This window comes from Cucurbita moschata, unplaced genomic scaffold, assembly GCF_002738365.1.
Source record: "Cucurbita moschata cultivar Rifu unplaced genomic scaffold, Cmos_1.0 Cmo_Scf00003, whole genome shotgun sequence".
NCBI lineage: Eukaryota > Viridiplantae > Streptophyta > Magnoliopsida > Cucurbitales > Cucurbitaceae > Cucurbita > Cucurbita moschata.
The window spans coordinates 3,024,964-3,037,241 of record NW_019268519.1 but is presented as its reverse complement, the minus strand read 5'-3'; the positions used below and the strand labels follow the sequence as shown (position 1 = coordinate 3,037,241).

Genomic DNA, 12,278 nt, shown 5'->3' with positions numbered 1-12,278 from the left:
GATGATTTTAATTGACTATCTTCCTCTAACATTAAAAAAAAAAAAAAAAAAAATGAATGGTTGAATAAAATAAAAAAGACCCATACATACATAAAGATTTTGGGAAATTGAAATCAACCCATTCTCTAGATTTTGACCTTCATCTTGAGAACTGTGGTGGGGTTGCTCCAATCTCTATCCTCCACAGCTTCCCATCAAAAATATCAAAATTACATAAATTAATCAAATCTCTAACTATGAATCAAATACAATTTTGAATACAACACAACAAATATGTTATTTTAAGTAACTACCAAACATTCCCTATCATCACATTTTCATTTTTTTACCCACAAATAATAATTCAAAAAGATGTATCTTTTATTTGAGTGAATGAAGGATGAAATTTGATGCATTTATGATACCATCTACGAAAAAGTTAGGAGAGACTATATATGGATTTGATATGATCAACAAAATGTAAGCTGAACAATGATAGCCATTCCTGCTGTGTTTACAAAAATTCTTTTTTTTTTCTCTAAATTTTATGGGAATTGCTAACTCTACCTTTCTTGTCCCACACAGCTTTGGGATAAAGTAAAAGCAGAAGAAAAAGCAAAGAAATTAAAAAAAAAAAAAAAAACAGCATATAAAGACAAACAAAGGTTCTCTCTCAAACTCTATGATTAATTCAAATTCTCTAAAAAAAAAAAAAAAAAAATGGGAGTTTTTTTTTAGCCTACTTATAGTTGGGTAGGAGGAAAATTGAGAGTTTTGTTCGGTAAGGCCGTGGTTGGCTCCCCCTCCATTTTGAAGAAGAAAAGAAGATCAAGGTGAGGAAGACATGAATAGAGGGGCGTTGCAGAGCTCAGTTATGCAGCAACAAATGATGGGCTCAGAAAACCCTAGCTGGTGGAATATGGTGAACAGTGGCAGCATTAGAACATCATCCACACAGCAATCTTCTCCCAATAATAATTCTCCTAATTTCCTTTTCCCTCACTCTTCCCTTCCCTTTCCTTCTAATTTCCTCTATGATTTTGCTCAAGACAAGGATCAGCTTCCAGAATCTTGGAGCCACCTTCTATTGTAAATCTCTCTCTTTTATCTTCTTCTTGTTTTTTTTTTTTTTTTTTGTTTAATTTATGTATTGTTTTAATGATTTGATTTGTGTTCGTTATAGGGGTGGTTTAGTGGGTGAAGATGATCAAAAGGGTTGTATGGGGGGAATGTTTCAAGGCAAGAAATTGGAGGATTGGGAAGAGGAGATTTTGAATACTAACACTACTACTCACCATCAACAACATGTTGATGTCAAGAAGGAGAACTCAGCTCATGCAACCTCCTGCGCCTATGTTTATGGACATGGTGGTAGCCGTGGCGGTGTGGATGGCGATAATTATCCTTCGTTGCCTCCGAAACAAAACTGGTCGTCTATCATACCGGTCTCGTCTCCTCAGTCATGTGTCACAAGTTTCAGTAGTAACATGTTGGATTTTTCAAACAATAATACCAACTCTCCTCCGGATTCTCGCCCTCGACATCCCCCTCCTGATCGCTCCTCCGAGGTTACTACAAAAAACTTCTTCTTTTGATCTGATTATTTGTGGATCAAACCCTATAGTAATTATTGTTTTTAATTAATTCCCTAAATTAGCGGGATTTTGAATCTTGTTTTGCTTTTTGTTGAAATGATTTGAAAAAAATCAAGAATGTTAATTGAATATTTGTTTGTGTGTTGTGTTTGTGTTTGTCAAGTGTAACAGCAATGCAGCAGGTGGTGGGGCAGTGAAGAAGGCCAGAGTTCAATCCTCTTCAAACCAAACCACTTTCAAGGTAAAAATAAAAACAAAAACAAAAGATTGAGAAGCAACCCACATGGAAATAAAAACCAAACAACACAAAAACATCTCTTCTTCTCATCCTATAATTGTCGTTCTTGCTTGTCCATTTCTCCTCTCCTCTGATTCTTAATTCTGTTTGTGGCCTTTTTTTCATCCAAAAATAACCCTAAATATTACAATTTTATTACGTGTTGTATACATGACTGATTCTTCCTTTTGCTGTCTTTTTGCTGAATAATAATTTAAAAAAAAAAAAAAAAAAAAAAAAAAACCCAGGTGAGGAAGGAAAAATTAGGTGACAGAATTACCGCTCTCCACCAGCTAGTTTCCCCATTTGGGAAGGTAAAATCCCCACAGTAATTTCCCTGATTAACCCTCTTAATTTACTATATCATTGTTCTAAAAAAAGCAACTTTTTGGTTCACTTAACTTTTGTGTACAAAATGAGGTGGTGTTTGTTGAAGATATGAACCCAGAAAAGTATGAAAAAGAAGCATAATATATAGTTTTGTTTGATTATTTGTGATCCAAGATTAGGCGAATATTCAGGTTAGGGCATAAAAATAAAACAATGAAAAAAAAAGGGCACATGGAAATATGAATTTGGATGGTTGTGGCGTGGAGCTGAGGTTGTGTTTTAATTGGTACAGACTGACACAGCTTCAGTTTTGTTAGAAGCTATTGGATACATCAGATTCCTCCACAGTCAAATTGAGGTGATGTTTCTTCTTCTTTTCCTCAAACAACCATGCATTCCCAGATTCCTCTTTTCACTTTTAAATTACTCCAAACAAAAATATATATGTACACACCAAACTAATTTTAACATTTATTCAAAAACATTATTTCTGCATTGGATTCAGGCCCTCAGCTTACCCTACTTGGGCAATACTTCGGCAAGTACGAGGCAGCTCCAACAACATTCTGTAAGCATCCTGAATTGACCCTAAAATTTATAAAATTCCCTTCTCACCCATTTCAAATTTATCCACAAAAATTTCACTTTTTTTTTAGGTTCAGGGGGAAATAAATAGTGTTTTTCCTGAACACACTGACCAGGTGAGTTTTCTTAATGTAATTTGTTTTTATGTTTTTCTACTGACTTTGTTGACTTAAAGTTGGAATAAAATTTTAAAAAAGATTGTTACGAAAATTTTATGTTTGTTTTTTGAAACTCAATGTAAGAGGTTTTCATATATAATCTATAGATTCTGAGAAAGCTATGTGTTGCTGAATAAAGTTTCTTAAAAACAACAATGTTTTCAGCTTTATTGACTTCAAAAACATCAATCCTATAAATTAATTTCACCCAACAAAAGAAAAAGATTACATTTTTCTTTCAATTTCAACTTTTTGGCTCATGGGTTTTCGTTTTCACAAGCTCTTGAATGAGAATTTAAGAGCCTTGAAAAAATTATTTATCATATATTTTGAAACTTGTTTTAGGATGAAGAGGGAAAGAAGGATCTGAGGAGTAGAGGACTGTGTCTGGTTCCAGTCTCCTGCACCCTGCAAGTTGGGAGTGACAATGGAGCAGATTATTGGGCTCCGGCGTTCGGCGGTGGTGGCGGTTTCCGGTAGACGTTGCGGTGGAGGGGATTTGATAGGGCAGTTACAGCAAGCAGCAAGAGTGAAAAAAGAAGAGAATGGAGAGAGCCACATTATGAAACTGATATAACATCATGAGCAGTCAATCTGCTAAAGAAAACCGAAGGCTGATTGCTCATGATGCTATGCAAACATACTCCAACCACAAAAATATTATACAAGAAGTGTGCTGTAGCAGATGCTTTCAAAATCTAATCTTTTCTTAGTAATTGTGGCTTTTAATCTTAGTTTTATAGTTGAAAATCATCATTATTATTACTATTATTGATGTTTTAATGTAGTTATTAGGGAATGTGATGAGATTTTATCCTTTTCCTAAATGCCCAGCTGCTTAACAAATATATATTCTAGTATTGAAATTTGGGTTTTGCTTTATAACTTCCTTCCTTCCTCTTTAGTTCCTCTCTAATGTAATGGCTCAAGCCCACCGCTAGTAGATATTATTTTTTTGGGCTTTCCCTCAAAGTTTTTTAAAAGTTATGGAAAGGTTTTTACACCCTTATAAAGTATGTTTCGTTCCTCTCTCAAACTGATGTGGGATTTCACAATCCATCTCCCTTCGGGGCCCAATGTCCTTGTTGACACTCGTTTCTCTCTCCAATCGACGTGGAATCTCACATCAACCATCACTAGTGTGCCCATCGATTGTGACGTATGAATACAAGTGGCTATCCCGCTTTTATAATAGAGTGCAACGATTGTGAATCTTGAGTTGAAAATTCGATCCTATAATCTTTTAGGTTGGTTTTGAGAAATTGAAAAGTAGTTTAGAAGATGATCTAAACTAAGCTTAGATGCCAGTTTAGGTTGACATGGGCTATTGGTATGAGTTCCTTTATGATCTGTTTGAGTGTGGCCCAGTTTTAACCCTTTGGAATTGACAAGCCAAGAACTCTGAAGAATTGGGACCTCAAAGTTGATAAAAATCAAAAGAGGGAGTAGAGATCTTTTTTTTTTCTTTCTTGTTGTTGTTGTTGTTTTTCTTTCTTTTGTTTTTGGGTTTCCCTCTCATTTTCATTTGCATGGAGACAGAGAGATGGCTCCAAAATTGATGAATTTGAAATAACCTCAGCGACTGGAAAATCCCATTTGGAAAAGACACAAATTTGGTAAAATAATTGATAATTTCTTCTCACTACACAAACACAAACACAAACACAAACCACCACTCTGCCTTTGGCTCCTTGTTAGCAGCTTTGATACTTAACCGAACACAAAACCAATTGTCCTTTAGCAACTCGGTTTGACTTATTCGATTATTCGATTCTCTTTGATAACGATTTTGTATTTTAAAGCAGATACTAGCAGTTTTTACAACAAACTAATGCTTATTGTCACTGCATTGTTGTGAATATTCAACGTCTTGTTTTTTTCCTTGCCAACACATTGAATCAACTTCTTGTTTATATGTATTTGAAGCGCCATGGCGTTGTCTCAATTCTTAGTGAACGCTCAATGCTCACACCACCATGACACTGCCCTCTTAGGGACTGGCTTTGCGTTGGTTCTGCAGGTGCTATGGATGCTGCAGCGCCTCCACGCTAATATTGAGGCCTAGGTGTTGTTAAGCAGTTGTGTTTCATTTTGCTTGTAGTCATAAGCTGTTTTCACTCTTGCTTTAAAAAATCAATGCCTTCAAACGTTCTCCTCGAATCGAAACGGAGCCAGAGACTTGAGTATACGTTGCCCAATTGTAGGCAACACAAACCCAAATTAGCCTGACTCACTTAATGTTGCGAGTGAGTGCAGCACAATCATAAAAGTTCGTTGCCAAAAAAAGTGTAATTATGACAGGATGAATATCTCGTATCTAAAAACTAGGAATTCGCCTGGTGAATCCTCTTGAATCCAAATAACTCAATTTTTTCCCATGAACTATCTAAAACTTGTGATAATGGGTGTAATCCAAAAGAAGATTCAAACGCAATTCTTCTGCAGGATCTTCTCCAGTGGTCTTTGATTTTTCTAGAAGTCATGGTTACTGTTTTATGATCTTTTGATTTAAGAGAAAAGGTAATGAAATCCGTAATGACTCAATTCTTGGTAAAGTTTCAAGCTTTCAATTTCTCCCCATTTCATTCAGTATAATAACCATTCATGTGCATAAATCTGGCATAGTTAACACGAAAACTAACAAAAATCTCATGAATTTATAGCCCAACAAGTGAGCTATATCAAGAACAGAGAAGCTTGGGCTTACCTTTTATATGGAAGCTTCTGCTTTGTCTGCATTAGACTTGATTGTTTGATCAGTTCTGCAATGCAATGAAATACTCAGTCAAGCCGGCCGCGGCGGCACTGTACTTGCGCTTTATTATATTCACCAAAATTCCTGCCGGCAATCAGAATCATCATCCTGCGTCCGCCACACTTTGGGCCATATTTTATTTTCTTCCACCAATTCGACCACCATCGTTACCGGTGCAATGGTGGCCACCGGTACCATCACCGCGTCGAGTATTCTCCACCACATATCCGCCTTCATCTCTGAAATACTTGCCCAATCCGAACTCCGAAAGCGCCTTCTCTCCGTCGTGTACGGCATAGTCTCACTCTCAGACGAGATTGCCCTAAAACCCCTAGAGCTTGCAGCCGAAGCTCTCGAAAATGCCATCTTCACCGATAACTCTTCGATCAAATCCTCTTCTCTCCGTTGCGCGGAAGAGTTACTCCTCTCCCTTCCTGAAAACGCCTGTTCTTCTTTTCTATTATCCCTAATTTACGGCCTCAATCACCAAAATCTCAACTCCGCTCTTAACCTCCTCCATTTATTCCTCTCGGACCCTTCGTTGGCTCGCTCCGAAATCGCTCCGATTCTCTTCGAGGAGCTCTTTCTCCGCCATTTTCTTCCAATTATTCACTGGTTCCACGAACAGAGATCCGAAATCCTGACGTTCTTCCCCTCGAATTTAATCAACAATACTACCGAACATTCAATCGGCGATGAGTCGGAGGTTTTTCATTGCACGAAATCGTTGTCGAAGTTGAGCATTGATCAGACTTTGAAGCTGAAGGAACTGGAAAGCAATTACGAGCGGGTTTTGGACAAAAATTGCAGAGTTTTTGCTAAACATTTCAAAAGGGTTTTAGAAAGAAAAGACAATGGTGGATCGATCGCAATTCCAATGGTTAAATTATTGGATAAGAATGAGAAGTGGAATGAAATGGAACAGATTGCAGAACAGAAACTCAGAACAGAGCAGCTCTGTTTACCCAATGGACGGTATAATGTAATATCTACCACTGTTCCCATCATTAATTTTTGGTTTAATTAATCTAATAAGACAATGCTTAAAAACTAAATAAATATTTTTGAAAATTTCAAAATTAGTTAAAGAATTCAAATGTTTTCTTAATAATATTGAAAACTGAATAGAGTTTCTATTATTTCTTATAAGTGTTTAACTAATTTTTCCATTAATCCATTTACTAATTCTTTTTAACAATCAAATCCCTCGCAGCATTAAGCTTTGATCATAATGGGTCTTTAAGAAATTGCACAAATTTAGGAACTTCCACGGTTCCCGAAAGACCCATAGAAATTTCGTCGACGACTTCAATCTATACATTTGATTATGACTTCCTTCTCTTCCGTATTCTGCAGCCAATTTGGATCGAAGAAGAACAAACGCTCCAAGTTGACTGTACCAATAAATCAAAGTCAGCGTCGCCGCCGTGTGTTCGTTCCCAAGTATTCGGACCTTTCAATCTCATTTCCGAGCAAGAATCATCCAGCAGCTCGAGAACTTTTTCTATCTTCAAGTCGACTGCCCAAGACCAAGACGATTCTTCTGAAATTTTCTCGTTGGGATCTGAGACTGAATTCGAGGTAAAATAAGAATCAGTGTTAACAAGGAGAAAAAGAACACAACCCATTGTTCCCCTTTTGATATTATACGTTTCCTTTTGTTTGTTTTTAGGAAAATGACCACGAAAAGACATTGTTTGATTCTGGACAGCCGAAACCCAAGAACCAGAAGCTAAAACAGACCATAACCCAATCATTGGAGTTGGATTATGCTATGGAAAATTCCCGCAGCGCCTCACCGGAAAGTGGTGAAAAGCATATTACACCTCCTAAGGACTTTGTATGTCCCATAACTTGCAACATCTTTTATGACCCAGTAACTATAGAGACGGGTCAGACTTATGAGCGCAGTGCCATTCAAGAATGGCTTGATAGAGGTAACTTGACCTGCCCAATCACTGGACAGAAGCTGCAAAATACCCAACTTCCCAAAACCAATTATGTCCTCAAACGACTTATTGCAAGCTGGCTAGAGGAGAATCCCAATTTTGTATTGGACAAAGCTCTTGATGAGGCTGAATCAGTGGCTGTTTTAACCTCACCTGTTAGTTTCATAAGCCAAGCCTCCATTGACAGAAGTATGGAGATGAGGCGTGCAATTACCAATCTCTGTACTTCTGAAGTTTTGGAGGAGGCGGAAACTGCCGTGCTTTGTGTGGAGAGGTTCTGGTTGGAAGAAAATGTGGAAGGGGATGTTCAACATATGTTGTTGAAGCCTTCTGTAATCAATGGACTTGTTGAGATCCTTGTCAATTCTGTTGATCTTCAGGTCTTGAGAGCGGCAATCTTTCTTCTATCAGAGCTGGGATTCAAGGGTGATATTGTGATTGAAACGCTCACTCGAGTCGAGTCAGATGTGAACTGTATTGTGACTCTTTTCAAAAGAGGTGTTGTCGAGGCTGTTCTGTTAATATATCAGTTGGGACTTTCCAGCCAAACTCTACAAGAAATGGATGTAGTCGGTTCCCTTTTGAGTGTTGTTAAAAAGAAAGAAGAAGATGTGAATAAGATGCGTTTGAGCCATAAATCTGCTGCAGTGCTTTTGCTTAGAAAGATTTTGGGGAGTAAAGAAGGATCTCCGACTGTTGTTGCTGTGCTTGCTGAAAATGCAATTGAAAGTATTTTAGGTAGTTTGAAAGCCAAGCAGGTGGAGGTGCGGATTGCTGCAGTTGGAATCTTGCTAAGATGCATTCAGGAGGATTGGAAGTGTAGAAATATTATAGCTGATAAAGCCGACTTAGCTCTGATTTTGTCAAGTTTCACGAAAGTGAGTAACGACGAACAATTCGAGATCATTATGTTTCTCTCTGAGTTGGTTAAGTTAAACAGGTATGTTCTCCTAGTCATTGTCAACACATCTTTTTCATCAATATCTCGAGGGTAAGTCCAATAGATTGAGACATGTAGTTGCAATAATGGAAGTTATCCTTCTGTTTCTTAGGAGGACTTCGAACGAAAAAATTCTTCGAAACATTAAGGATGGAAGCAAATGTAGCACTATGCACTCCCTTTTGACGTACTTACAAACTGCCCACAGAGATCAATGCCCTGTAGTGGCTGGTCTTTTGCTACAACTTGATATCTTGGTATGGGTATCACATTTTCTTTTGTAGTTAGGCAGATAGAACTTTCAAGTCCGTCTTTAACATTTTTTCTTCTAGTTTAATGGGCAAGTTTATTTTCTGGTAAAGCATATTTCTTTTACTTCTGAAGTTTTATGTTGTTCCCATGCTACTACGTTTCGGTACTTGTTTATAGGTGGAACCACTAAAGATGAGTATCTATCGTGAAGAGGCGATGGACGCCCTTATTTCATGCCTCAGAGATTCTGACTTCCCAACAGCTCAAATTTCTGCTGCTGAGACGATAATGTCTTTACAAGGAAGGTTTAACACCTCCGGACAACCCTTAGCTAGGTATTTTCTTCTTGAACGTGCTGGCCTTACTAAAAATCACAGGAAACCCATTGGAAGTGAGAATATTAGTGATGCTCTTGGAGAAGTTGAACTTACAAGGGTGAGTTTTCTTGAAATTTTAGATATTTATATTTTGTTCAATGCTTGGATCTCTGTAGTTGGCCTATATACAAGTTATGATCCCATAACTTTTATGTGGTTCATATTCTTTTATTCAAAAAATAAATCCATTTACTTAAAATTGGCATAAAAGGAAGAAGATAAGGCAACTGATGAGTGGGAAAGAAAAATGGCATTTGTACTTGTAAACCATGACTTTGGGTTGCTGCTTGAACCATTGGCAAAAGGCTTAAAGAGCAAATGTGCAGCGCTATTTTCAGCATGCTTTGTCTCTGCAACATGGCTGAGTCATATGCTTGGAACTCTTCCTGACACGGGGATTCTAGAAGCTGCTCGAATTTTCTTGCTCGATCACTTCTTATCGATTTTCACAATGACGACAGATATTGAAGGGAAAGCACTTGCCTTGCTAGCAATAAACAGTTTCGTACATGAACCCGGTGGGTAACAATTTGTAAAGCAAAAACATGAATGTCATATTCTTTCTGCAGCCTCATGGTACTTTCCATCCATTATTTAGATGTTTACCGACATTAATTTCTTGTCCATGTGAATTCCAGAAGGACTGCAGTACCTAAGTTCCGACATGAAAAATATTATGAGAGGTCTCAAGGAATTTAGGAGATCAACGCCATTGGCCTTTGATATGCTAAAAGTCCTATGTGAGGGACAAGACTCGAGTACTGTAAGTATGTGCACCTATTGATATCTTATTGTCGCTTTCTGTGGAACCATGAAATGATTCCATATCCTTCTTCTAATATAGGAACTCTGGAGTCATCATGAATTGTTTAAAGTAGATTGCAGTAGAAATGGAGAAGTACTATCAATTGCTCATTGCAAGGACAGGATCATCTCTGGCCATTCAGATGGAACAATGAAGGTATCTTCACCTCACGTACCAACCATCTGTTGTAGTTTCAAGTTTTATCCTTTATCGATCTGTTGATCGCATTTAGAAACTATTGCGATAATATATCTGACATATTGTTACGTTGGTATGTAGCTATCCTTCTTGCATTTGTATTGTATATTCATAAAAATGGAAGCACCTTTCAGAAATTTTGCCAATGCCCAAGATTTATATATTGAAGCTTGGAAGAGAGAAGGTTTTCTATGTCAACATCATTGATTTTCTCCTGGATTTGATCGTCTATAAATTCGAGAACTAGTGAGAACTGAGGTTTTAGCTGGTTCATGATCATGAATCAAGATGCTTTTTCATATTGGAATCTTTTCATTGATTAACGTTGGTCACTAACTACTACAATAGAATTAGATAATCTGTGCCATAATGTAAAATTGTGAGTTTGAAGTGGTAATAACTATAGCATTCGAAGGAGTTTCTTGGACAAAATTTCTTTATATTTTGGTGCTTTTCCATTATGACAATGGTGTGTTTGTTTGGCTTTAAAGGTCTGGTCTGTTAGAGGCACTAATCTTCATCTCCTACAAGAAATTCAAGAGCACTCTAAGGGAGTCACCAGTCTAGCAGTTGCAGAATCCGAAGAGAAATTATACAGTGGCTCCTTAGACAAGACCATAAAGGTGCTTAAACATTAATCATTTTCTCTCACATATATTGTATCGAACTCTGGATTAAAGATCACTTTTCTTCATGCGCAGGTATGGTCTCTAGGTAGTGATATAGTCCAATGCATACAAGCTCACGATGTGAAGGAACAAATTCACAACTTAGTCGTTTCAAAATCTGTTGCTTGCTTCATCCCCCATGGAGTTGGTATCAGGGTATCTCATCAAATACTTCATTATCGAATTCCATTTTATACATTATATTCAGAAGAAGATCGTCACTGGCTCGTATTGAAATATATTTAAGGTTTATTCATGGGCCGGGGAATCGAAGTTACTTAACTCGAGCAAACATGTCAAGTGCTTGAATCTTATGCATGGAAAACTATACTGTGGATGCCATGATAGTAGCATCCAGGTACCATTCTTTCTTCAATCCATTGCTTCTATGAAGTCTTTTGTTCCTTGGTTCGGTGTTTTGACGACTTTGTTTACACGATCTATTAGGAGGTTGATTTGGCTACAGGTACCGTAAGTTACATCCACAGCGGTTCTAGAAAACTATTGGGAAAGGCCAATCCTATCCATGCACTTCAAGTTTACGACGAACAATTATTTTCAGCCAGTACTGCTTTAGATGGAGCAGCTGTGAAGGTACTCTGTTAACATTTACATTACTTCGACTATTTATCCGATCCTGTTTTATAGTGGTAAGAATATTGAGTTTCCTTTGTTCCAAAAAGATCCGGTGTAGGTCGAACTATGGTGTGATTGGATCACTGTCAACGGCAATGGATGTAAGAACTATGGCCGTAGGCTCAAATCTAACTTACTTGGGAGGTAAAGGAGGAGTGGTTGAAATTTGGAGCAGGGAAAAGCACAACAAAATAGACACACTTCAAATAGGTAGAAACTGCAAGGTCGTTTGCATGAGTCTCAATGAACGGGAGGATGTTCTGGTCATCGGTACATCCGATGGTCGGATTCAGGTAGAATGTTTCTTCTATTTCAGATCACTTTTGCTTTATCAGAAACTTAAAACACCTCAATCTTACTATCATAGTAAGTTTGAGAGTACGACATTCTCCTTCTGCAATATTAGCTAACAATCAGCTCTTTTCTGTTCTTTTACCAGGCTTGGGAACTATGACAGAGAAAGAAAGGATGGCACCGTGATGTTGATACGAAAGTGTAATTTTAATGTTTGTATCAATATTGTATTAGAAGTTACAATCTCTTGGGTATTTTGTAGAGGTTATGGGATGTGAGAAATCTGCTAGAAATTGAGCACTACATGATCTCTATGGCTACTCAAAACAATCAATGCTATCAAAAGTTGGGAAAAACTCAATTTCATCCAATTGGATCCTAGCTGTTTTTCACAAATTTTATGAATGGTTCATAAAAGAAATTATGATTGAATAACTTTGCCAATCATTAATTGGGTAAAAAAATTGCTAAACACTTATT

General features: G+C 37.4%; 2 protein-coding genes across 4 annotated transcripts; both read left to right on the top strand.

The window, feature by feature from the left end:
* Positions 1–666: 666 nt before the first annotated feature.
* On the top strand, positions 667–3,770 carry LOC111441115 (transcription factor bHLH68). The gene is made up of 8 exons (XM_023078045.1): positions 667–1,068; positions 1,163–1,547; positions 1,738–1,815; positions 2,100–2,165; positions 2,474–2,539; positions 2,687–2,749; positions 2,838–2,882; positions 3,270–3,770. The coding sequence occupies exons 1-8, from the start codon at positions 824–826 to the stop codon at positions 3,402–3,404; spliced, it is 1,083 nt and encodes a 360-aa protein (XP_022933813.1). The 5' UTR covers positions 667–823; the 3' UTR covers positions 3,405–3,770.
* Positions 3,771–5,522: 1,752 nt separating this feature from the next.
* On the top strand, positions 5,523–12,169 carry LOC111441111 (putative E3 ubiquitin-protein ligase LIN-1). Of its 3 annotated transcripts, none has more exons than XM_023078039.1 (14): positions 5,523–6,661; positions 7,036–7,260; positions 7,391–8,568; positions 8,681–8,825; positions 8,998–9,255; positions 9,409–9,715; positions 9,836–9,960; positions 10,042–10,158; positions 10,692–10,823; positions 10,902–11,024; positions 11,116–11,226; positions 11,316–11,462; positions 11,552–11,797; positions 11,944–12,169. In XM_023078039.1, the coding sequence occupies exons 1-14, from the start codon at positions 5,858–5,860 to the stop codon at positions 11,956–11,958; spliced, it is 3,933 nt and encodes a 1,310-aa protein (XP_022933807.1). In that variant the 5' UTR covers positions 5,523–5,857; the 3' UTR covers positions 11,959–12,169. The 3 variants fall into 3 exon arrangements, with proteins under 3 accessions (XP_022933807.1, XP_022933805.1, XP_022933804.1); XM_023078037.1 differs by having other exon boundaries at positions 5,524–6,661; positions 7,352–8,568; positions 8,684–8,825; XM_023078036.1 differs by having other exon boundaries at positions 5,524–6,661; positions 7,352–8,568.
* Positions 12,170–12,278: the final 109 nt, after the last annotated feature.

What these genes read in the sequence shown, in the direction of transcription:
- LOC111441115 (XM_023078045.1), top strand. Translation starts at nt 824, where the DNA reads ATGAATAGAGGGGCGTTGCAGAGCTCAGTTATGCAGCAACAAATGATG. An exon ending in CAAACCAAACCACTTTCAAG is followed by an intron (nt 1,816 to 2,099) that starts GTAAAAATAAAA and finishes AAAAAAACCCAG; the next exon opens with GTGAGGAAGGAAAAATTAGG. An exon ending in TAGTTTCCCCATTTGGGAAG is followed by an intron (nt 2,166 to 2,473) that starts GTAAAATCCCCA and finishes TAATTGGTACAG; the next exon opens with ACTGACACAGCTTCAGTTTT.
- LOC111441111 (XM_023078036.1), top strand. Translation starts at nt 5,858, where the DNA reads ATGGTGGCCACCGGTACCATCACCGCGTCGAGTATTCTCCACCACATA. An exon ending in GAGTTGGTTAAGTTAAACAG is followed by an intron (nt 8,569 to 8,680) that starts GTATGTTCTCCT and finishes TCTGTTTCTTAG; the next exon opens with GAGGACTTCGAACGAAAAAA. An exon ending in TAGATGGAGCAGCTGTGAAG is followed by an intron (nt 11,463 to 11,551) that starts GTACTCTGTTAA and finishes TGTTCCAAAAAG; the next exon opens with ATCCGGTGTAGGTCGAACTA.